At 30.8% G+C, this 22,499-nt stretch overlaps 3 protein-coding genes and 46 non-coding genes across 49 annotated transcripts; 17 read left to right on the top strand and 32 right to left on the bottom strand.

The window, feature by feature from the left end:
- The first annotated feature begins 110 nt into the window (after positions 1-110).
- Positions 111-671, top strand: C49A9.10 (Oxidoreductase-like domain-containing protein). The gene is made up of 3 exons (NM_001027912.2): positions 111-200; positions 246-342; positions 401-671. The coding sequence occupies exons 1-3, from the start codon at positions 126-128 to the stop codon at positions 568-570; spliced, it is 342 nt and encodes a 113-aa protein (NP_001023083.1). The 5' UTR covers positions 111-125; the 3' UTR covers positions 571-671.
- Positions 564-4,386, bottom strand: tkr-2 (G-protein coupled receptors family 1 profile domain-containing protein). Its single transcript, NM_068529.2, has 9 exons — positions 4,313-4,386; positions 3,187-3,374; positions 2,906-3,037; positions 2,330-2,422; positions 2,159-2,279; positions 2,010-2,110; positions 1,839-1,929; positions 1,542-1,792; positions 564-887 (listed from the first exon to the last, which is right to left on the bottom strand). Exons 1-9 carry the CDS (start codon positions 4,373-4,375, stop codon positions 752-754), a joined length of 1,176 nt encoding a protein of 391 aa, NP_500930.1. The 5' UTR covers positions 4,376-4,386; the 3' UTR covers positions 564-751.
- On the top strand, positions 2,199-2,416 carry C49A9.39. Its single transcript, NR_055497.1, has one exon. It is a non-coding gene; the product is annotated as an Unclassified non-coding RNA C49A9.39 (non-coding RNA).
- On the top strand, positions 2,867-2,887 carry 21ur-7943. The gene has a single exon (NR_055496.1).
- Positions 3,090-3,110, bottom strand: 21ur-5499. Its single transcript, NR_055495.1, has one exon.
- On the top strand, positions 3,779-3,799 carry 21ur-11642. Its single transcript, NR_055494.1, has one exon.
- Positions 4,167-4,187, top strand: 21ur-8884. Its single transcript, NR_055493.1, has one exon.
- Positions 4,289-4,309, top strand: 21ur-10185. The gene has a single exon (NR_055492.1).
- A 443-nt stretch (positions 4,387-4,829) lies between the features above and the next one.
- Positions 4,830-4,850, bottom strand: 21ur-3914. The gene has a single exon (NR_055491.1).
- Positions 4,851-5,413: 563 nt separating this feature from the next.
- Positions 5,414-5,434, bottom strand: 21ur-820. Its single transcript, NR_055490.1, has one exon.
- Positions 5,435-6,127: 693 nt separating this feature from the next.
- Positions 6,128-6,148, top strand: 21ur-5803. The gene has a single exon (NR_055489.1).
- A 746-nt stretch (positions 6,149-6,894) lies between these two features.
- On the bottom strand, positions 6,895-6,915 carry 21ur-8677. Its single transcript, NR_055488.1, has one exon.
- A 547-nt stretch (positions 6,916-7,462) lies between these two features.
- 21ur-5469 lies at positions 7,463-7,483 on the bottom strand. The gene has a single exon (NR_055487.1).
- Positions 7,484-7,549: 66 nt separating this feature from the next.
- 21ur-6243 lies at positions 7,550-7,570 on the top strand. The gene has a single exon (NR_055486.1).
- 21ur-15131 lies at positions 7,551-7,571 on the top strand. The gene has a single exon (NR_055485.1).
- Positions 7,572-8,692: 1,121 nt separating this feature from the next.
- Positions 8,693-8,713, bottom strand: 21ur-1741. The gene has a single exon (NR_055484.1).
- Positions 8,696-8,716, bottom strand: 21ur-6155. Its single transcript, NR_055483.1, has one exon.
- A 1,133-nt stretch (positions 8,717-9,849) lies between these two features.
- 21ur-6734 lies at positions 9,850-9,870 on the bottom strand. The gene has a single exon (NR_055482.1).
- 21ur-12027 lies at positions 9,851-9,871 on the bottom strand. The gene has a single exon (NR_055481.1).
- A 446-nt stretch (positions 9,872-10,317) lies between these two features.
- 21ur-762 lies at positions 10,318-10,338 on the bottom strand. The gene has a single exon (NR_055480.1).
- Positions 10,323-10,343, bottom strand: 21ur-14735. The gene has a single exon (NR_055479.1).
- A 393-nt stretch (positions 10,344-10,736) lies between these two features.
- Positions 10,737-10,757, bottom strand: 21ur-8972. The gene has a single exon (NR_055478.1).
- A 133-nt stretch (positions 10,758-10,890) lies between these two features.
- 21ur-297 lies at positions 10,891-10,911 on the bottom strand. The gene has a single exon (NR_055477.1).
- A 609-nt stretch (positions 10,912-11,520) lies between these two features.
- Positions 11,521-11,541, bottom strand: 21ur-11329. Its single transcript, NR_055476.1, has one exon.
- Positions 11,524-11,544, bottom strand: 21ur-9170. Its single transcript, NR_055475.1, has one exon.
- Positions 11,545-12,735: 1,191 nt separating this feature from the next.
- On the bottom strand, positions 12,736-12,756 carry 21ur-2429. The gene has a single exon (NR_055474.1).
- A 2,206-nt stretch (positions 12,757-14,962) lies between these two features.
- Positions 14,963-14,983, top strand: 21ur-5904. Its single transcript, NR_055473.1, has one exon.
- A 169-nt stretch (positions 14,984-15,152) lies between these two features.
- Positions 15,153-15,173, bottom strand: 21ur-11718. The gene has a single exon (NR_055472.1).
- Positions 15,154-15,174, bottom strand: 21ur-3846. Its single transcript, NR_055471.1, has one exon.
- An 819-nt stretch (positions 15,175-15,993) lies between these two features.
- Positions 15,994-16,014, bottom strand: 21ur-7400. Its single transcript, NR_055470.1, has one exon.
- A 251-nt stretch (positions 16,015-16,265) lies between these two features.
- 21ur-4902 lies at positions 16,266-16,286 on the bottom strand. The gene has a single exon (NR_055469.1).
- Positions 16,268-16,288, bottom strand: 21ur-15681. Its single transcript, NR_055468.1, has one exon.
- On the bottom strand, positions 16,269-16,289 carry 21ur-6910. The gene has a single exon (NR_055467.1).
- A 281-nt stretch (positions 16,290-16,570) lies between these two features.
- 21ur-11073 lies at positions 16,571-16,591 on the bottom strand. The gene has a single exon (NR_055466.1).
- Positions 16,592-16,855: 264 nt separating this feature from the next.
- 21ur-9379 lies at positions 16,856-16,876 on the bottom strand. Its single transcript, NR_055465.1, has one exon.
- Positions 16,877-17,130: 254 nt separating this feature from the next.
- On the bottom strand, positions 17,131-20,566 carry asp-9 (Peptidase A1 domain-containing protein; the record flags this gene model as incomplete). The annotated part of the gene is made up of 7 exons (NM_068527.5): positions 17,131-17,405; positions 17,938-18,072; positions 18,120-18,228; positions 18,902-19,233; positions 19,278-19,410; positions 20,186-20,350; positions 20,424-20,566. The coding sequence occupies 7 exons, from the start codon at positions 20,564-20,566 to the stop codon at positions 17,250-17,252; spliced, it is 1,173 nt and encodes a 390-aa protein (NP_500928.2). The 3' UTR covers positions 17,131-17,249.
- On the bottom strand, positions 17,760-17,780 carry 21ur-3162. Its single transcript, NR_055464.1, has one exon.
- 21ur-6440 lies at positions 18,212-18,232 on the bottom strand. The gene has a single exon (NR_055463.1).
- 21ur-1512 lies at positions 18,723-18,743 on the bottom strand. The gene has a single exon (NR_055462.1).
- 21ur-733 lies at positions 18,856-18,876 on the top strand. Its single transcript, NR_055461.1, has one exon.
- 21ur-6254 lies at positions 19,306-19,326 on the bottom strand. The gene has a single exon (NR_055460.1).
- On the bottom strand, positions 19,506-19,526 carry 21ur-21. The gene has a single exon (NR_055459.1).
- Positions 20,567-20,639: 73 nt separating the features above from the next.
- 21ur-7199 lies at positions 20,640-20,660 on the top strand. The gene has a single exon (NR_055458.1).
- Positions 20,661-20,768: 108 nt separating this feature from the next.
- 21ur-11274 lies at positions 20,769-20,789 on the top strand. Its single transcript, NR_055457.1, has one exon.
- A 230-nt stretch (positions 20,790-21,019) lies between these two features.
- 21ur-4577 lies at positions 21,020-21,040 on the bottom strand. Its single transcript, NR_055456.1, has one exon.
- A 584-nt stretch (positions 21,041-21,624) lies between these two features.
- On the top strand, positions 21,625-21,645 carry 21ur-15186. Its single transcript, NR_055455.1, has one exon.
- 21ur-11992 lies at positions 21,627-21,647 on the top strand. Its single transcript, NR_055454.1, has one exon.
- 21ur-5425 lies at positions 21,628-21,648 on the top strand. Its single transcript, NR_055453.1, has one exon.
- A 667-nt stretch (positions 21,649-22,315) lies between these two features.
- 21ur-14958 lies at positions 22,316-22,336 on the top strand. The gene has a single exon (NR_055452.1).
- The last annotated feature ends 163 nt before the right edge of the window (positions 22,337-22,499 follow it).

Raw genomic sequence — 22,499 nt, 5'->3', positions numbered from 1 at the left:
AATAATTTTAAAGTTTTATAAAAAAACGAAATATCCAAATTTGATTATTTTTTAACGCCCTTTTCCTCAATTCTGTAGTTACTTCAACATAAATTGTTTAAAAAAATTACAGCACGTCTCGATCGATGAGAATACTAGTCAAAAATGGATTGTCAATTATCAGGATGTGTACGAAACGATATTTAGCAACTTTTAACATGGTTAGTGTAAATTTTGAATAATAGAAATCATTATTCTTTTTTCAGAGACCTCCAATGGAACCAGAACCCGGATTGTGCTGTCAAGAAGGATGTGAAAGTTGTGTATGGCTTATTTATGCCCAAGAACTTTTAGATTATTATCGTAAGTGCTCTAGAAGTTTGAAATTCTTCGTTTTAAACCAAAAAAAATCCATTTTCAGGCTCAAAATACCCTACAAATACACTCGAACGAGTAAAAGAAGAAATCGGCGACAAAATCGAATCGCCATCAGTCAAAGAATACGTTTTAATGGAGATTTCGATGTCAGAAAAACGATATAAGGATATGGCGGCACTTGGAACAAGAAAAAAGCCAGGAGAATCAAAATAAAATGTTTTTATTTCAAAAATTGCATAGTATTAATTAAAAATCGTGTACATACGTGTAGTAGGAGCCATTTTTCGAATAAAAAATAATTTATATAATTTAAAACCCGTCAACAATAAATACACATGAACAATTGAATAATCTAAATACAACTTTCAGATTGTTTCCTATATTTCTGTAATTGTCAGAAATCCGTATGCGCCATCGTTGTGGGTGGCATCAGAGATGGACGTGTCTGTGAAAGAATTGTTTGATATTCATCTTTATCGGAACGAACGAATGGAAGCCAACGGAATGCGTGATGGAATCCGACACGGAATCTGGAAAAAAAATTGGAGTTCGCTTGGAAATAAATTAAGATTTTTTTAACATTTCCCCCATGCTTAGAAAGTCATTTTCAGCTGGGTTTTCATCAAAATTATGTACGAGTTTCCGCAAAATCTCTCTCCGATCATGAAATTTAGTGCCGCTGAGAATATTACCAAGACGCAGAATCTTGCGAGTTTTGCGCCAAAATTACGGTGCCCGGTCTCGACACGACAAGTTAGTGTTAAATGCAATAAGAAGGTGCACCTTTAAGGGGTACTGTAGTTTCAAACCTTTGAATTTTCGGAATTTTTACCGGTTTTTCTTGGGTTTTCGCGCGATTTTTAAAAATTATAGCTTTCTAAGTTTTTTTTAAGTAAATAAATGCTTTTTTTATCGATAAATGCGAAAAATCGATGAAAATTGTTTTTAGACACAAAAGTCTGAAACTACAGTACTCTTTAAAGGCGCACACCACATATTAAACACAAATTTGTCGTGCCGAGACCAGGTACCGTATTTTTGGGGCAAAAATCGCAAAATTTCCGAAAAAATTCCACAAATTTACAATAGAAAATTTTTTTGAAAAAGTAAAATTTCGTATTTTTTAGTTCTCAAAAAAAAGCAACTCCCTTTAAAAAATTAACTGAAAACCGAATAGAACGTACCGTTTGTTCATAAAATAATAGATGACAGGATTGAAGACAGTTGACGACATTCCCAACCAATAGATGTTGATATAAATGTACAGACTCAACATTTTATTCCCAATTGGCTCAACTAAATGCAATGTGAGATAGTAGGCATTGTATGGGAACCAGACAATCATGAAAATGAACACAACCACTGCCAACATGATTGACGCCTTCTTCTTTGCGGCCACTGATTTTGCATGTCTCACGTCACCGACGGTTTTATCCTGAATATTATTAGGTTGTTGATTTTTTGATTAGAAAATTACTAACCTTTCTCAGCTCAACACCAACTCGATAATAAGCAGCTGATAAAATGCATAGTGGAAGAATGTATTGAACAGTTATCAGTCCGTTGTTGTATCTGGAAATTATAATATTAATTTAACTTTCCAAATGCCAGATTGCCAAAAAAATTAATTTTGTGAGGTCATCTGAACTTACACCTGTCCAAGTAGTGATTCATTTCCACCGGGATAATTGTCTGCAAGGCACAGTGGATTCTCGTATAATGTGTAACCATCGTAGAAGTAATAGACATCAACCTAAAATATTCAATTTTTGAAGTTATATGCTCGGAGAAAAGCTCATACCTTTGACGCAAGAAATGCTGGAACCCCGAACAAAAATGCCATGAACCAAATCATTATGATGATGGTAACAGTTGATCGTCGTCCTGGACGCTTTTTCAATGGATGGATTATGGCATAATATCTGGAATTTTTATATGTATGAATTTTGAGCCTTAAAATATCAAAGTATACCTTTCAATGCTCATGACAATCATTGTGAATACACTTGCACAAATCGGAGTTATTCCCATCAAATTGTTTATTCGACAGTAAAAGCTTCCGAATCTAAATATAATTGCAGAATTATAAGTTTTTTAGAGATATTTTTAAATGCTCCGTGTTTTATTCGTTTCTTACAGTTAGCATTAAATCAAAACCTTTTGTTCTAAAATCAATGAGCTCCCAACGAGAAGCCTACATAGCTCATTTGTTCCAATTTCGTTTTTATTTCAAAAGTTATGAACCTTAATTCCACGTCACAATTATTCCGAAAATAATGCTCAAAATTAAACAATACTGGCAGGATTACTGTAGGAGTGTGGCATGTCAGAGAAATCACACATAAATATTCTCAAACTTTCTTCATACGTTATTAGAAATTCTATTAGAAACTGACCATAAAAATTGATTAATCACTTTTAATAGAACAACTTTTTTAGAAACTTCTCAACAACAAAAAAAGTATGTTTCAACGCTACAACTTCAGTTCAACTTTTAGCACGAAGCCAATTTCGTTTCGTTATTCTCTTCTACATTAAAACAACTCACTTCCAAACATAATAATAATTATAAGACCATGAGAATCCCGTGTTGAACACTGAAATCGAGGCATCCGCCACTGCCAAGTTGAACAGATAGTAATTTGTGACGCTTCGCATTTGACGGTGGTACAGGATTATCCTGAGAATTAATTTTAAATCTTTAAAAATTTTTTGAGCAAAAAAAGCGAATATTTCCTAAGTTTAGGTATCCAGTGTCATCACAAGTAATCGTGGAACTTATTAACATGTTGAAACAGACTTTGTCATTTTTCACTTTATTTCACTTACCACATCACTGTAAAATTGCCCATTAACGCCAGAAATATTGTTAGTGTGAACAGGATTCCATAGAAAATCTGTGAAACAATTGGATGAACGAACGGAGTTGGTTCAAATATGAAGTATACTCCGTGTGTTTGATACATTTGATCGTAAAACGATTGGAATGTACAGTTGATCAGTGAACCGTTTAGAACCTGAAATATTGATTAGTTCAGATTTCTAATGAAGCTTATAAGCTGCTCTCAATATAAAATGCCTGCCTTCAAGGCGGCTTACTCATGATTCTTCAAGGCGGCTTACTAAAGTAATTGTTAATATTTTTACAGTTTTACTGAAATGCGGCTGTGAGGGCTCAAGACACCACATTTCGCCATAAAAAGCAAAACGTATGCACCTAGACAGGCATAAGGTAGGTAGGTATACCTTGGAAGTCCTAGGCAATATTAATTTTAAAACAATTTATATTCGTCTGTTGCAGAGTTTTAATTTAATGTGTTAGTTCTCATTATTAGCTGTTCCATCATAAAAACTACAGTTGACAAAATATATTTTCTGTTTCAAAACACTTATAATTATAAATTGATCATCCTGAATCTAATCCCTGATAATTTCCAGGTGCTCCTGATAATTCACAAATTTACTACAAAACGTTTATTTTGAATTTGTGGTGAGTAAGCACAAAAGAACACGGAAATTGGGAAATTGAGTACATTTGAAGTTTTTTGGAATTACAAAAGATAGCAAAAATCTATGTGAAGGAACAACAAAATGGATTATTATAGTGGATTCAAAATTATTTTCTTAAAACTGAAAAGTCTAGATTTCTTATAGGTATGATATAAAGGTAGAAAATCTAAAAGTTTTTGAGAAACTTTTTTTTTTACAATTAAGTTACCTCCCTTAAAATACCAACTAGTACCCAACTAGTAAAAAAATAATATCGGTTCCTCTATTGGCATGAAAATTGTCACATGTCCACACAATACTCTAGAGGTATTTGAGATATGGTTTTTTAAAAATTTCTAATTAACTTAAAAACTCGAATATTTTTCTCAAATTTTCACTGTTTCATTTTCTCGTAAAACTAATTCTCGCTTTGCTGTTTCATTAACAGCCTTCCCTTAAAACTCACTTTATCGGCAGCTAATCGCAGATCCATTTCGTCTAAACTGGGTGGTAGGGGACACGTTGTCATTCTGAAACTTGTAGAATATTTGAAACAGAAATTATTTTTCAAAAGAAGGGAAAGAAAAGGGCATGAGTAATTGTAGTTTTCGAGAGAATGAGACAATGTGTAAGATGAATTAATCAGTCACCATTTCACAGAATTCGCACAAAAAACTTCAGGTGAGAAGTAAACCTCGGTTTTTGAATTCACCTGTTTCACTCTGGCCTTTTCAAAACTCTGATAAATTAGAGAGGAAGGAAAAAAAGTTCAGCTACCTAAAAATTATTCATACAAAAAATGTTCAGTGTGAAAAAACTCAAATTTAAAATAATTTTTTAAAACAATCTTGTTGTTGTTTTTCAAATGCATAAGCCGCTTAAACACAAAGAACAAATTTTATCAATGTCCTGACTCAGATTTATATCAGCTGATAGATAAAATAGGAGGGGAAATACAAAAAATGAAGGATTGCTTGGTTAGAAGAACAAAATTGGCTTGTTGAATATAAGATTAAAACAAGGAAATTTTAAGTTGAAATGTTGAAACTGTGAATAATTTTGACTTTTTTGTTGTTGAAAAATTCGAGAGATTTTCAGGAGTGTAAGGAAATGAAACTTTACTAACAAATAAATAATGTAAATATATAATTGGCGCATCGACTTTTTGAATTGAATTTTTGAAACTGTGAATAATACGCACCACCTATTGGTTGAACACACAAGGGATGAAACATACATTGTAAAATCAGGTACTTTTTTTTATTCTCGAAACGGCGAATAATTGTATTCAGGATGAATTTAATACAAAAATATAAAAATTTTTTTGAAGCATAGATTTGTCTGAAACAATAAACTTACACCAATGTTGATTTGAAAATAAATCAACCTGGGCTTTGGAAAGATGGGACCTCGCACCTTAAAAACCTTGTGGCCGGTAGGGTGCGAAGCGTACAATAGGCGCCCCGTGTTACGCCTTGAATATTTGATACCTCTAAGAAAAACCTTTAATGTTAAAATTTTTGAAATCTAATGAGAATTCTACTGAGAATGGTATAAAAATCTACTTGTACATATGGTAGATAATCCAGTGTCTTCTCAATTATAATCCAAGCCTATCACGAAAACTTGAAACAGTGAAAAAATTATTTGAATGGCCACATCATTAGGGTATAAAATTGAACCGAGAAACAAAAGAGGTGGAAAATGGAGTAAACGCGTCCAGAAAAAAAAGACGACTGGTCATAGAGCTTGGATATAGAGAGAGGAAAATAGTAATTGGATAAGGCAGGTTGCGGAAACTTTCAGACACAAAATAAAGAGAATGAGCAGTAAAAGGAAAAGGAAGATGTGAGGAGGTTAGTGCTCAGAAACAGGAAGAAAATGGGAAGTGTTTTAGAAGCTCAAATTATTATCGGAAGTCACTGGTCATGGTGGTGGTGGACGGAAATTTTCTAGTATTTAAAACACATACCCGACTCAAAATACAAGAAAATGTTAACTTGTACATAAATTTACCAGAAATCTTTTTTTGTTGCAAAATTCACGTAAACCTTAAAAAATGAATTTTCAGTTGCAAGAAATTCCAGGAGGTTGTGCCTTGTTAGTTTTTGAAATCAGCCCCTCCAAATGTCACGTCACAGAAAAATCACCTGGATTCTGGAGAAATATGAGTTCGGAAATGCAAAAAGAAAAGAATGGAAAGGCCACGCGTGAAATTGGTTTTCCAGATATTCACTTTTTCAGATTAGTTTTATAATTTTGAGAAGTTTTGGAGGGGTACTGTATGATCAATAAAAATAGATATATTTGCACAGTTGTCACAGAAGAAACGGGTTACTTTTAAAGTTTTCTGCCAGTTCAATATGTTTTTTTCGAGTAAACGAATATAGTTTTTTTTTCCAATAAAGTTGTTCACAACAAAACATATTAAAAATCAACCCATTCTGGAAAGAGTTTTATAACCAATTTATAAAGAGAAATCGTTCGAACTTCTCGATTAAGTAGCAATTAAATATTCTAAGATTTTTAAAAATATTTTTTATTGATTAAAAAATAATAATTTATATGTTTTTTTCTTTTAAAATAGATGAAAATTACTGTGAAACTTGAAATCTTTATTCTAAAAAAAATAATTTTTTTTCACAGATTTTTTCTAAACAATTTTTAATAAAATACAAAGCATTTTAAAGAATTGCTATTGTTCCATAAAAGCTTGAATTTTCTCGAAATTAAATAATTTTTTCTATCAGTCTGCCTCTTTCATTCAAAACTCAAGAACCGTTTTTCTAATAAAGTCAAAAACCTAATGTGTTATTTTTCAAAATCACTGAATCAGCTCAACCCACTCTTTCAATCAACCTTTACCTAATTGTCTCAGAATTCACGTCATTTTCTGCAACACCTGCAGGTAAATTGATCAGAAAGTTTAAAAGAATTAGATAAACAAGTTAGAAAATGCACAATGTTGATCTTTTTCTAATAATATGCACAGTGGAAATTTACAAAAAGCAGTTTTTGATTGAAAACAATCAGTTTATATACATTTTTTTAGAAATACAATTCACATGACTAACATGAAAAAAAAACAATTTAAATTAAGAAGATATTGAAACCGTAAAAATAAAAAGGTGTTGTTTTAATTTTCGCCAATGGAAACATGATTTAAAGCCTACAATGAATAACTTTTTGTGAAAATATATTTTTCTGTCAATATTTTCTGTCAATAAAAATTGGATAATTCAGAACCAATTTTTAAAAACCTTCTGTAAACTCAGACAGTCATAAGTGTAGTTAACCTTTCGAAAATCGTACTTTATCGGAAAAAAAAATCAACAAAGACAATTTTTGAGCTCACTGCCGCAAATGAATGAATTGAAAACCTATCACCCAAGTTTAATCCCTGATTTGCCACGTCATCAAACATTCACCTGTCACCTAATTTTCGTTTAATTTTCTTTTCCACAAAACACTGCCCCCAATCACGGACTTTTTAATCTTTGTAGTACGTCAGACCTTATAAACTTTGATCACGGATTGATCACGGTAAGTCTGTGAAATTAATTGAGCAAATAAGGAGTTGATTTTATAAATAAAACAATTTAGTTTTGAGTTATCATTCAAAAAAAAATCAATGGGAATATTCGGCAAAAATATAAACTGTTTCATGGAACCTATGAAACAATTTCGAAAAACATTCAAGTAATTCAATAGCAACACGGGTAATGTTTATTGACTTTGATAACAAGAAAAAAAATTATAAGCCAAAAAGCGCATGTTTGAAAATGCATTTATTAAAAAAAATATCAAAAAGGGTCTTTAAGGGTCTTTCAACCTGCACCAAAAAACTTGCTCGCCTCAGTTCTTCCTACGACTGTCTATTGCCAAGTACATAATTTCAGTATTTTTTCAAGTTCACTAACTAAACTTCCAACATATTTATAGTGGTTATGGTCGCGCAATTGCCTTTATATTAAAACTTTATATTTAAAAAAATGTTCAGTCAAAGTTTTGGTAGTTTATCGAGTGCTTTAAAAACTGAGTTTTTCAAGAAATTTAGAGTAGTGGTGCATGCTTGAACGCTTACAATGATAAAAAAAGCAACACTTAAATAGTACTTTAAAACATAAAGTTTGAAGAACACTTTACACAATTTTTATACTGTTTATAGGTAAAATAGACGCGAAGTAAAGTAGCACGTACACCGCAAGATATTCGATACTATGAATCAAAACTCTCAAAAACAAAATAATCACTTTTAATTTGAAAGTTTCAAAGTAATCAAGAATACGTCAAACAATATGATAATCTCCGAGTCTAAAAATTGACCAAATTAAAACAGAAAACGTGTAATTTTGCTGGGAAACATTGGACACAAATGGCTTCATCTCAGCCCTCCCTCGCATTTTTATTACACCTGGATAATCCCCCTCACATATTTTCTACATTATTTGCCATCAAGCACAAATAAATTCCTTGTGTAAAACTTAGTTTGGATTGTTGAGTGAAATGTCTCGAGACTCCAGAAATTTCCTTAAAGTTCAGTGATGTAGAAAATTGGAGACGTTCAGAGAAATATCGAGGTAAATGAGCAAAGTGGGGGAGGCTAGAAATTTTCAGATTTCAGATTTCAGATCAAGGATTAGAAATTTTGGCTGACAAAAATATGATGACGCAAAGTGAAAGGGTGTTTTTCTTGCAGTGATATACTCGAATTTTGGTAAATATTTATTTGATAATAATAAAGGTAAACAAGCAACAAAAAAAATGCGAGATTAGTTTTGTAAAGTGGTTTTTCTTCTGATTTGAATTTTGATTAAAAAGTAATGAAATATATTATTGTTTTTTGTAGAATTTTTATATAAGCCCAGTAGTACCAAATTCGAATTACTAGAAATATATGAACAACGTGAAACAGAATCAATTTTAATGTTTTTTAATACAAAAATGTCACAGCTACATATTATTATCAGCTTTTCCATAATTTCCAAAAATATTATTTTCAATGTTATTATGAAAAACATGGGGATTCATGTTTTTGTAGAGACGGTCAAAGGCGATAAATCAATAAAATAAAAAGCCAGTTGAACAAAAATCAATGAAAAAAAACCAATATTTTTTACAGTACTTGAAACAGGATTTTTTTTGCATTATTCAATTTATTAATTGTTCAATCAAAAGTCTTAACTTTGTTTCTTTCCAGAAAACTACTGTGTACTAGACAATGTTTGCAAAAGTAAAAAAAACCGCCAAAATAAAAACCACCAGAATTTTAATTTGAAAAGTGAAGTGTGTGGTCCCATACGGGGTTAGGTTTATATCGAACATAGTCTATTTGATTTTCAAATTGGATGCAAGTGACAATAAAAAGGCCGGGAGGAAGCTTGTTCAAAAAGGAACAAGTTTTTTTTTCAGAAATGACAAAAATAAGTGAGCATTGAGCATCCATCATCAGGTACTTGAGTAGGATTTCTCTGAGAATTTCAAGATGTTTTTCTTCTTGCGAAGATGATGATGATGATGATATGGGTTGAAAATGAAGTAAACCTTATAACGAAAGAAAAGTTATTTTAAGTCGTAATTTAGTAGAGTTTCTACGACTAAAAATGTCTGCCTGCCTCGTGCCTACGTGTTTGCCTATTGCAAAGCTTTGACACAAAATCAAGAGCAAAAGCAGATTTAAGTAGACCGGTTAGTTTCAAAATTGCAGGAATTCTTGAAGTTAGTATCATTATGAAAGTGATTAAAATTAAAGAAAGACATAATACATATTTTATCAGAGTATCAGAGCAATATTTTGCGTTTTCCGAAATCACAATTATTCTGAGTAATTTGTATTCCTGGCCTAAAAACAATTAATAATTACCTATAAGCTTTTGAAAACAGATACAAAATGATTATTTTTCTTGGCGTCATTTGTGTCTTGAGATTTTTGCTGTTTGAGGTTTTAACTGACATATTTTTTAAAAATAAACATTATGGAACATATGAAACAAGGAAAAATATCTTATGGACTTTGGAATTTCAACTTCAAATCAACGCTTGGGATTGATTAAATCAAAATTTGAAAACAGTAATTTTTTATTTCAAGGACTCACAAAACAGGAGTAGTAAAAATAAATGACATCAATGTTCTTAGGCTGAACATTTAAGGAAAGAACTTATTGGATGTAAACGAACAACAACAAAAAAAGTAGTTTCGATCTTTCTTCTTCTTTTTTACTCACTTTTTATGAAAAAAGTCAATGCTCAAGAAAAAGGCGTGTCGCTTTAAAATGTTTGGGAAGGCAGTATGGAGGCAAAAAGCAGGTGAAACCGGGGTGGGTATTCGTCGTTGCAAAAAAATGATTGAAATTTCAATTTAGCGGGGCCTGAGTAACAAATGTTGGTCTGATTCTAAGAATGGAAATTAGGTGTATTTGTAAATTAGTTGCTACGTACTTACACCCACCTTTTTTGAAATCATCATTAAGAGCTTCAATCGCACGAGCTGCATTACATATTAATGAAACACTGAACATTTTAAGAATACCGTGAAACAGTAGAAGATTGATTTTTTCAATTTTGCCGTTGTATTCCAAGAGTTTATTAAATCTGCTCTGTGGCATTAAACGCTATAGAAAAATGGAATAACAAGTGAAAATTTGAAAATTACCAAAATCAATCTAGTCTTTGGTAATTTTCAACAAATCTAATTCTGAATGTGCCAAAATGCAATCCTGTAAATTATGTTCATAGGCGTTGTACACTTTTTAAAGAATCTGTTTTAGACTTTTGAAAAATATAAAATTTGTGGACAAATTTTTCAGAACTTTCTTCGATTTCAAAACATGCCTCAAACGCCGGAAATTCAATACTTTAAAATATCATAAATGAATTTGGTTTGACACTACATAAGAGAAAGATTCAACGAATTATAAATTAATGCAAAAGTGAAGTTTTTACAAACAGTGCGAAACAGTAAAAATTTGAAAAGAGTTTTATTTTATTTTTTGACGCCGCCTTCAACGAATGTATTAATCTATGTAGGCACAAAAATATACATATACCGAAAACAAGACGGTAACAACAAATCTCAGAAATTGGTTACGGAAATATAAGCTATTTGAAACACACTCATTGAGTGCCAAACTGCAGATGAGACCGTACGTATGTTCCCGTAGGCTGACAGAAAGTGGCAGGCATATACACCTAAGTAGGCGCCTATCTTCCGAATATCTTTGCGGATTCTACTTTTAGTTTTATGCATTCACCATTTATCACTTTCAAAACATTTAAAAACGTATCGTTGTACTTTTACATTGGATCGTAAAATCCAAATATTTTATGTGAATAATTTGTGGCGAGGTTCTAAACTAGAGTTCAACAAGTGCCTAAAACCAGTTTTAGAGATCATTTTTTAGATGCTTCAACATTTTTTTAAACTTTTAGTTATATTAATTGTTTGTTTGGAATTTCACTAAATCAAACTTTCTACTTAAAACTTGACTTCAAATTATTCCAAAACTTGAAAATCAAATTGTTTTCCCGAATAGAAAATCAAATGACTTTGAATTTCGAAGAACACTATCTAGACGAACATTGCGTGCTCAAAGTACACCCCCACCCAATAAACAGGTAAAAAACATTTCCGAAATATCGAAAAAAATCAAAAATTGCTAACTACTAAGATGTAACAAGTTTGCGGATGATTTAAAAATACTGAAACATTCTACACATACTGAATATTAAGACTTCTTGAAGAAGTATTTATCAAGTAAATTTCACACACTAAATAATTGTACCATTGAATAGTTTTCACAAGACTTTTTTTTTGGGGAATATCCTTTAGAACCACCTTTACTATGTTTTCTACAGAAACACTTTTCCAAAAATTGAACTAACTAAGTCAGTAAGGCAAAAAAAAAACAAAAAGTTCGAATACTTTAAAAGAACTACAAAACTCAACTAACTTTTGAAACCTAATAGTTCATTCTGAGCTAACCACACTCGGAAGAATGTAGGCGTATGGAGAAAGAAGCCGATCTCTATTCCTAATTCTAAAAGGTCCCATTTTTCTTTTTCCTAAATCTTATTAGTGACCTCTCTACTACTTTCTCATTCCTTCCTGACATACATACACTTCTTCACAGAACTTTACTTTCTTTTTTTCTTCTCATCAATTTCAGGATATTTAAGGGTGAAACAAAATAGAACGTATGTAGATCAACAATAAATGTCTAAAAATGGGAACAAAGACCCTCTCGACTGAAAACAATAAAAAATTGGAGAATTAGCGTGATTTGGTCAACGAGAGCGACAAGCGTAGGCGAAAATTGTTTAGAGGTGTTCATTTCTCGGAATATCCGGACAAAAATATTCATTTTTTTGCATATTGGTTTGGTGTATTTATAGCAAAAAAATGAAAATGAGATATAAGGTTTATATGATGAAAATTGCTGACTTCAATTTTGAATTTTATGCTCAAAATATTTCAAGATTACAAGAATTTCAAGTTCAAAAATTGTATAATTACTAGAAAAATTGGTTTTAATTTTTTTTATTTTCAATGCGATCAAAGAAACACCAACAAATATTGATGAGTGAAGAAAGTACTTTTTTATTTTAAGGGGAGCAAATTTCGAGGCAATTCGTAATTGCCGGTTTTCGAAAATATTTTTTAACCTTAGTTTATCTTTTTCATAAAATTTTCCTGCTTTTGTTATGTGAAAAGCCATGCAGAAAATTGATGTCCACAAAAAATAAGCCACGTTCAAATGGAGATCTCCTATTTTTATATAAAATCAAATTCAAACATTCATAAAACAACTTAATTTTGTTTTTTTACCAATTTTCCCGCATTTATTAAATTATTAAAAATTAAATATTTCTTTTAAAAAATGTATAAAAAATTTTCGCCGAATGACAAATGGAACTTTGTTGAAATTTTACTAAAACTATAACAAAAAATTGAAACAGTCAAAATTATTTTTATGCACTCAAAAAAAACTCCAGATTTCAACAAAAAACGATTTAGACATAGTTTAAAATTAAAGTAAAATTAGAGATGGAAATGATTACCTGATATAAAGTGAGATTTCAGGTAAATCCATTGAAATATTTAAAATTGATAACTTCAATTTCAAGATTTTTTTGTTCAATACAATTCAAAATAACAGCAGTTTCAAGTACAAAAAAATTGAAAATTTCAAAGCGATCAAATATACACCAACAACTTTGCGCCGTAAAGGTGTGCGGAAATTAGTATTGCATGCATTCTTGATAAAGAATATGAAATAGGTGCAAGAATGAACATTATTGAAATTTTACAATAAAAGTTTAAAGGGGGAGTAGAGTTTGTGGGGAAATATATGTTTCTGACTCTAATTTTGCCCCTGATACCGAATATCGATGTGAAAAAATTTAAAAAAATTTCCCTGATTTTATATTAATTTTTAAAATCCGAAAATCCATTGGATGCCTATATGTGAGTTTTCAAACGCAAAATTTTCCCGCCAGAGACGCCCCGCCAGAGACGCCCCTACGAAACCGTGCCGCACGTGTGGGTTTACGAGCTGAATATTTTCCTTCTATTTTCATTTGATTTTATGCCGATTTTCGTCGATTTTTCTCATTTTTTTTGGTGTTTTTTATTGAAAATTTTGTGATTTTCGTAAATTTATTCCTATTTATTAATAAAAACAAAAACAATTCCATTAAATATCCCATTTTCAGCGCAAAATCGACCGGAGACGAGGAAAATCGCGGCGAAACGACGTTTCCTGGAAAAGTGAGAATTTCTTATGGCAAATATTATTTAAAAACAATCAAAATATAAAAAATAGTTCGTTCGCTGAAAATTTAAGCGTAGAACATCAAAAAAATCAGCGGCATGACGAAGTTGTCGGCAAATTTCTATCTTCATCCTCATCCTCATCTGTAATCTCCTCTTTTTCGCTATCCATGCTTCCAGATATATCTTGTTATCAAATCTCAATAACGAAAGGGTTTTACAATAATGCAAACATTTAATTTTCAGAGTTCCGGAAACATTGATTCGACGCGCTCCGGAGGATCCTCGAGGACAATTTTTTATATTTATTTATTTTTTCCAAAAATGAACAATTTTAATGTTAAATTTATTTCTTGGCGTAAATAAGAGTCTCAATGAGACTCTCAGAAGAAAATTGATAAATATTATTAATGATATAATAATAATCTTGTTGATCCGTTCTATCTCCAGACGATTTTCCTCGTCTCCAGTCGATTTTGCGCTGAAAATGGGATATTTAATGGAATTGTTTTTGTTTTTATTAATAAATAGGAATAAATTTACGAAAATCACAAAATTTTCAATAAAAAACACCAAAAAAAATGAGAAAAATCGACGAAAATCGGCATAAAATCAAATAAAAATAGAAGGAAAATATTCAGCTCGTAAACCCACACGTGCGGCACGGTTTCGTAGGGGCGTCTCTGGCGGGAAAATTTTGCGTTTGAAAACTCACATATAGGCATCCAATGGATTTTCGGATTTTAAAAATTAATATAAAATCAGGGAAATTTTTTTTAATTTTTTCACATCGATATTCGGTATCAGGGGCAAAATTAGAGTCAGAAACATATATTTCCCCACAAACTCTACTCCCCCTTTAACAAAAAATTGAAATAGTCAAAATTTTTGTTATGTAATCAAAAATGAAAATCCAGATTTCAACAAAAAAACAATTTTACATAGTTCAAAAATATAGTTTGTTTTTTTTAATGGAAGTGACCTGATACAAAGTGAGACATAAGGTAAATTCATTGCAAATTGACGATTTCAAGATTTTTCTGTTCAAAACAATTAAAACCACGAGGATTTTCAAGTTAAAAAAAGGTAAACTTGGTTTAAAAATTCTTAAATTTTTAAGCAGATATAACATACAAAAACAAATTTTGAAAAATAATAATCATTAGTTTAAAATTTTTCCTCAAATTGTTGGTAATTTGTATTTGTTCATTTTCTAGAACAATTTTGAAGTAGGCACATTTATTTAGTTTTTACAATTGTTTTCCGTTGAATTTGTCTAATCGGACTTTTTTACCTAATTGTTTGTTTCACGTACTCATTAAAATGGCTGAAAATATTAGTAATAACTCCACAATCTGTAGCCTTTTTTATTTTTATGGTTTTTTTACTGTATGGTTCGGATTTGTACATTTTTGATTTTCTCATTTTTGGAAAACTTAAAATTTCCAGAAGTATAGAAATTAGCAGAAAATAGTTTCACCAGTTTTTGAAATTTGTTTTAAATATAAAAAATAAAACTTCAATCATTTGACAACAGTCTTTCACCACGAACATACTAACTACTTTAGAAAAAACGAGAATCGTTTATACAAAGGGATTGAAACAGCGGAAAAAAAATTGCAATATTTTTCAACGGGAAGTTTGAAAACTAACTACTATTACTATTATTCGTGTTTGAGAATAAAAAATCTATAATTTTGTTTTGAAACGATTGATTTGAAATTTCAAGTTCAAAAGTTTAAAATACATATAAAAAATAAATCTGATTAGTTATTTTAATGGGCTTTGTCTCACATTTTTGGTGTTTCGAAGAGTTAAAAATTTGGACACAAGGGTAATTAAAAGTTATAAAATATCTCTAATAATTTCATCCGGATACTAAACCACTATGTAATAAAAGTTGCATTCGGTGAATTGAAAATGGAGGAAAGCCGCAGTACTTGGAAAATTGAAATATTGAAAAGTAGATGGAATTAAGCAAAAAAAAGTTCAAATGAAAGAGCAAAAAGATCTAGAGAAAAGAATAGAAAAAAGTCCTTATAAAGAATCCAAAACCGAACATTTGTAGTTTTGGTTTTAGTCTTTTTTTTTAGTTTGCGTGGGGCAAGTGCGTCAGATAAGTTTAAAAGTGATGATATAAAATATAGAAATAGGTTTGAATACATTTTAATTTAGAATCTGACTATACGATTCAATCAATTTTTTTAAATAACATTTTCAGACATTATTCAAACATTTTTACAAAAATGTCCAACCAGACATAATACTCTAACATTTGAAATGAGTGCACATGTATTAGTTTTCAGAGAGAACTCGATTATTTTGAGAATCATTAATAGTAAATAGACACTTGTTTTTTTCTCACAAGGACATTTTTTTCTATAATACTTCCGAGTTTACTGACGAAAATAAGTGTTAACATATTTGTAACAATGCTGAAACGTGGAATTTTATTTCTTTAAATTTTTAAAAATAATTCTGCGGCACCCGATGAAATTTGAGAAATTTCAAAGTTATTATACAGTTTATTATTTTAATTTTGTCTCATTTGAAATTCTGATATGCAGCTTAATGATTTGAAAACTAGCCAAGCTAGACAATATTTTATTAAATAAACGTATTGGAAGTATTTAGAATTAAAGTAAGCGAAGTACTAGCCATGCTGACGAAATTACTGACAAAGAAATGTTCTCTCATATTAGTAACAAAAGTGAAACAGCAAATTTTTGTAATGCTGTTTTTCTTCAAAAAAACCAAACTAAATTTCAAAGTTCAAATTCATTTCAGTACCTTTTCAAAACGATTCTTTGTATAAGAAAAAATAATTAGGATAGTTTTTAAAGAACTAAAAAACTAAAAAAAAGACAAAAAAAATCAAAACTTCAGCGCCGTAGATCATATCACGAAAACTTATCTTTTCAAATACTAAGATCAAAAAATGTGAGAATATTTTTCAGCCAACTTTTATATTCGACAACCCTATTGACGTAATGGAACCATCAAAAATCAGAAAGTTGAAACTTCTAAAATTATCAGTAAAAATGTAACTGATTAAAAAATCAGTGAATATCCGATGTGGCGTCCCGTCTTTTAAAGTCTCACGCAATCTCGGAGGATCTGGTAATTTTTTGAATATCTGTTAGAAATTCGTCAATAAAAAAGTTGGAATATATTTTTCCTTATCCGAGTATTGGAAATCCTGGAAATAAGTGCTGCATGCAGCACTAATAGAGAATATACGGTATGAAAGCCACGAACAAAGTAACAGCAAAAAAAGTAACTAAAACTATGCGAGTTTATTGAAACAGTAAATTTTTGTGAAAAATAGCATTTAGATTAATTTTCTTCAACGAATGTAACTCCTAACTCCTAAAGAGCATGATTGAGTTGTACGAAATTTCTACGTGCAAGTTAAAAGTATTTTGAACTTTAAAATAATAGTAAATATCCATCTACTGACTCTTGATAATTAACTCTCCCTCTTCCAATTATTTTTGTTGCAATTGCGTCACGGCTTTTTGTTAATTATTTTATTCAATTCTTTCATACAGAAAAATGGGAATTTTTAGCACAAATGTTGGGTTCAAAAGGGGCAATTTTCAACAAAAAAAACAGATCAAAAAGTGACGATATCTCATTGTTGCTTCGAATGAGCCAACCCGATCCGTTTATTCTTGATGTCATGGATATTACAGAATTGACGAATAAATGGATCACCAAGGATCCATGATGGTCCGAAACCTCCACCATACATATCGAAAAGAGTCAAATCACATTCGCTGGAGTCAGGCTGAAATTATTTTGCAATTATTTAATCCGGGGGATTACGGCTTCACTTCAGACACAAAACAAATTAATGTAGCCCGAAGTTTCTAGGAGTTATAGATTTGGGTTTCTAAAGGAAATTTGTGGCAAAAGTTTCCATGAAATTTTGTGACTGCTTAATTTTAACCTAGGGCGGGTGGCAATCGAAAATTTCGGAGAGTTGCCAATTTCGAAATTTGATGATTCCGGCAACAAACTGAACTACTAGCATAACTGACTAAATATGTAAGTTATCTTATTGTCTCCCGTTCCGGTTTCCAAGCAAATAGTTCTTAAAAGTATACATATATTGTCCTTGAGTCGTAATATTTCATAATTTGAGTAACATTAGAATAGATTAATGATAAATGAATTTAACGCCAGGCTTTTACTAGCATACTGAAACAGGCAAAATTATTTTTTTTTCAGTGTCCATGAAGATCTTCGTTTCTAGTTAAAAACATTTTTCAGTTTGATACGTTCGAGATTCTCACACTACCAAAATATAAAATACTTACATGAGCCACCAAATTGATTGGATCAATTTCAAACGTGAGATCGTTGATTTTCATTTTCAATGAACGAAGATTTTTAATTTCAGAGCATGGTATCACGTAGGAGTCACTATACTCATCATAAGTTGCTCCATATTTCTGAAAAAAAACAAAACTATTGGAGAAAAAACGAAATATCAACCTACATTTGCAATATCCTGAATAACTTTTCCTGGGCCTCCAATGAAAGAAGTTCCGGTATCTGAGATGACTTCCCAACCATTTTTGTGTTCATTGACGTTGTCGATTCCAATTCTGAATATTTTGCGAGATGTGAAACAAATATAACACAAATTTGAAACAGTTTTATATTTATTTATTTAAATTTAAAAAAAATCTGAGACAAAGTACATGATTTTCTCAACCAAAATTTAGAAAAAATATTGCCGACAACCTCTGCAAGTTCGAAAACTTGCAGTGTTTGACGAACCTAGAAAATCGATTTATCTTAAATTTTTTTTTGGAACAGAAAAAATGAAAAAAAAATGGACACAAATTTTGTTACATGTGAAATTCTTGAATAACATATAAAATAAGCAGGATTTTATGTTATTCTGTTTGAGTTTTCAAGAAAAAATATTTAGTTTTAGACGATATTTTTTCAAACATTTTTTACGTGTGCGGTCGATTCTATTGTTAGTTGAAAAAGTAGGTTTAAAAATTCGAACTGTAATTTCTCAACAAATAATGCGTAATCACTTGAAAAAATTTGGCGCATGTTGTAGTTACAGTTGGAACATTTTGAAAATCAGAATTGGATTGATATCTCAATGAAGTTCTTCATTTATTTCGTAACTAATAAGCATCTTGAAAATGTATAAAAACTAATCATGTACTCTTTCAATAGTAACATATATATGCATTTTTAATATCTAACTTTAATATCGAAGTTGTTGTTATTGAAATGTCTAAAAAAATTCTCACTCACCCTTGCATTCTAAACTGCCAATATGCTGCTTTTGTCAACGGAATCCATGTAATAATCTCCCCGCAATGATCAGGATCTTCTCCACCATAAGTGAAATATCCACCGCTTGCCTCTTTTTTGATTCCATGATGTTCAAGATAAACTGTGAATATTGGTTCATCAACAAGACCCTGCTCAACTGCATTCACAAATGGAGGAGGTACACTATGGACTGCTAAATCAGTGAAACCGAGTCCTAAAATTCCGTCGATTTCTTGATTTGCAAAGAATGGAGCAATGTTATTTGCTTGACCGAAGATTTGAGATTTTATGCAGAGAGTGGTGTCCGAGAACTGGAATTTCAGATTTTCAATTCATAAGTCAGATTAGAACTCACACATAGTGTATCTTTTCCAAAATATCCAGAAGCACTTCCAGTTCCATAACTGATACTGAATGGTGTTCCGTCTTTTTCGTAGGAACTTGAATCAGTCCCGAAATACTTTTTTTTGTAGGTGCATGCTGATTTTCTGAAAAAGGACCAGTTCGAAGTATCAATTTTAAATGTTTTTTTTGTTACAGTTATATTGAAATGTGATATTTAGATTAGAGGATTTTTTCGAATAGAAAATAAATCTATGCAACATCGATGAGAAAAAAATTGTGAACAGTTACATTTTTTTTTTGAAACAGGAATATTTTTTTTTTTTAAATCAATGGTGATTTTTTTTGTTTTAATTGAAATGTTGTGGAGAGTATTTTATTAGGCCTTTTGTGGTAAAAATGCTGATCTTCAGGCTTACCATGTTTAATTTCTCTCTGCCTACCTTTCTGCCTATCGCCTATTTTCTGCATTTTACTTTTTTCAATGTTGGTATATGTAGTTTTTTTTTTCATTTCACTTGATATGCTTACTTAAAAATCAGAAAAATTGTTCACATGGAGAGTGACAGCAGGAGGCAGGCACATTTTGCTTTGAAGGCAGGTAGGTAGGCATTTTTGGTCATACTGAAGTCAATGGGGATTTTAATTTCAAATACTGAATTGAATATTCTGAAATTCCAAAAACAATACAAAAAGTAAATGACCAACATTGGAAAAAGCTTACTTAATTTTCTAGTTTAATTATCAAGTATTTTTAAATCTTCAATTCCAAGAATAATAGTAAATGTTGTCTGATACATAGCTAGGCTAAAATATTTTAATTCTAGCAGTGGAAACCAGTTTCAGATCAAATTTTTGAATATTTTTGTTCTATGTACTAATAAATTGTCCCTTCTTTACGGTATATGAACTATCACTTACTTATCATCAATTCCACAAGAGTTATCTGGAACCCAAACATTTGAACTTCCAGTGTCCAAAACAACCAGGAAAGTTTGCTCAGCAGTTGACTCGATTGGAGTTCCCAGTGTTATATTTCCAAAATAGGCGAAATCACGGAAATCCGCTACATGTTGATGTTGGCCTCTGAAGATATATTTAAAATGATTATATGAAATTTCAGTTTTCTTGTGAGAACAAAATAAAATGATTAACTAACCCAACAAGTCGATCAAACCTTCTCAGACCATATTTCTGAGTTGCATGTTTCACGAGTTTTCCTCTTTGTACTCTTACTTGATATTTGGTTTCAAAAATAGAAAGTGTTCCTATCAGCAAAACAGTTAAAAACCAATGTTTCATTTCAGCTCAACTATCAAAATTTAATCACTGTTCCTTTTATACCATATTATTCAAAACAATCTTATCAATGCAATCGGCCTGTCATATCGTCATCAGTGTTTTTGAGTGGAAAATTCAAAAGATAACAGCGCTTCTGCTTCACTTTACTACTTTTTACTGCTTAATCATAAAAATAAAAGTGATAACTTATATCAACTATTGATAAAAATCAGAAATTGGAGTTATAATATAACCTGGAGGCCTTATCAACAATCATAGGCAAAACTAATTGAAAAGGATTGGACGTATTTATGGTTTTGACTAGCGAGACCCACGGATCGGGGACGGAATGTTTTTATACCCGATATTTTGGGCTAAAAGACACTTGTCTAAATGTGTAAAAATTAAACCCTATTTTTTCTTTCTTCTTTAAAAACCTGAAAATTTGTAATTCTAGGTGTTTGACTTGAACCTATGTATTCTAGTGATCGCACAATGTTTTCAGAAGCATTGTTCCAATTAATGGCAACGCTGAAACAGGAGAGAGAATCCAGGTTTTTTTTAGTTGACCAGGTAAAACATTTCTCAAATAAGAAAGTACACTTGTGGATTGTGTGTTTGGATTTAAAACTTGAGGAATGGAGACGATTTGATACAACTGGTCCCATGAGACACGTGGAATGCTCTTTTCTCACGAGATGCATGCAAAACGAAGAAAAGTGAGCATTTGGAAGAAGAAGGAAGAAGGGAAGGGCCATTCCTATTGCTTCATTGTCATCTCTTACTAGTACATCGTTTACGGAGTCACCTGTTTTTTTTTCTTCGGAATGTTTTATGTCCCATGAAGGTTTTTATGTTTTTCTAGATTTCTCTGGTTTTCAGAACAAGCTTCGAGAAATCGAGTTTCTGAGGTATTTTAATTAAAGGTATTCTAGTGCTTTTTGAACAATATTTTATGCATTTCCCGAAAATTAAAAAAAACATAAATTTTCTGTTAACACCACTAATATTGTTCCTTCACCCCAACAAGTTTGATGTTTCATATTCCTATTGTAAGATTAAATAATTTTTTGGATTCTTATTGCTTTGGTGGAACTTAAAACGTTATGGTAATTAACATAAATTATGCCGAAATTAAATAAAAAAGTTATTGGAAGTATTTAACATACTGTAACTGTGTTCGTTTTTGGGAAGTAAAGGCTCAAAATAAATTTTTTGGCAAATAATTTTTTTATGATTTTTTAGAATTTCAAGCTCAGATTTCGATTAAAATGAGAACATTTTGTTCAACTTGAATAGAGAAATAACAGTCTGAAAAATTTTTAAATTGCTATTTTTCAGACATTGTACTTGATTTTTTCAAAAAAAAAAAGGCTGGCACAATATTGAGGAAATTTATGGTTAAAAAAGGTTGCATAAAATCAATTTTTGTTTTTAAAAACGAATTATCCAATTAGTTTTAATGCCAAAATTCATACTTTGGCTCAAAATACGTTCAACATGGTTTTTAAGAACAAAGTGTTTTTTAATTGTAAAGAATTCAGTTGAAAAAAATTAAACAGGTGAAAAACACAGAAAAATCTAAGAAAATTACAGAATTGAACTATAAATATTTTGTGCAGCAGTTCAAAATAGGTCACCCAGCTGTAAAAATTCTAACAAAAATGAAGTGAAATTTTTGAAGAATATAACACAATTTTTAATTTTTATACAGTTCTTTTTGGCCATTTCATATTATTTTTATAATTCAAAGCTTGTTAATCTGTTAAATCTGTCAAGAAACAACGCCAAGACAGTTTTTATATCTTCCAAATTTTGGTTCCTATTCTTTCATTCATCTGATCATATAAATCATGAGTCAATTGAGACTCTCAAGAGTGCCATTTTCAACGCGTTTTTTTTGTTGAAGTGAGAGGAATATGATGAGGATATGCTGAAGATAATGAGTATTTTG

This window comes from Caenorhabditis elegans, chromosome IV (assembly GCF_000002985.6).
Source record: "Caenorhabditis elegans chromosome IV".
Taxonomy (NCBI): domain Eukaryota; kingdom Metazoa; phylum Nematoda; class Chromadorea; order Rhabditida; family Rhabditidae; genus Caenorhabditis; species Caenorhabditis elegans.
Note: the sequence above shows the minus strand (reverse complement) of the source record. Positions and strands in the feature narration are given on the sequence as shown.

What these genes read in the sequence shown, in the direction of transcription:
- C49A9.10 (NM_001027912.2), top strand. Translation starts at nt 126, where the DNA reads ATGAGAATACTAGTCAAAAATGGATTGTCAATTATCAGGATGTGTACG. An exon ending in ATTTAGCAACTTTTAACATG is followed by an intron (nt 201 to 245) that starts GTTAGTGTAAAT and finishes TTCTTTTTTCAG; the next exon opens with AGACCTCCAATGGAACCAGA. An exon ending in AGAACTTTTAGATTATTATC is followed by an intron (nt 343 to 400) that starts GTAAGTGCTCTA and finishes ATCCATTTTCAG; the next exon opens with GCTCAAAATACCCTACAAAT.
- tkr-2 (NM_068529.2), bottom strand. Translation starts at nt 4,375, where the DNA reads ATGACAACGTGTCCCCTACCACCCAGTTTAGACGAAATGGATCTGCGA. An exon ending in ATTGTCATGAGCATTGAAAG is followed by an intron (nt 2,280 to 2,329) that starts GTATACTTTGAT and finishes TAAAAATTCCAG; the next exon opens with ATATTATGCCATAATCCATC. An exon ending in CAGCATTTCTTGCGTCAAAG is followed by an intron (nt 2,111 to 2,158) that starts GTATGAGCTTTT and finishes TGAATATTTTAG; the next exon opens with GTTGATGTCTATTACTTCTA.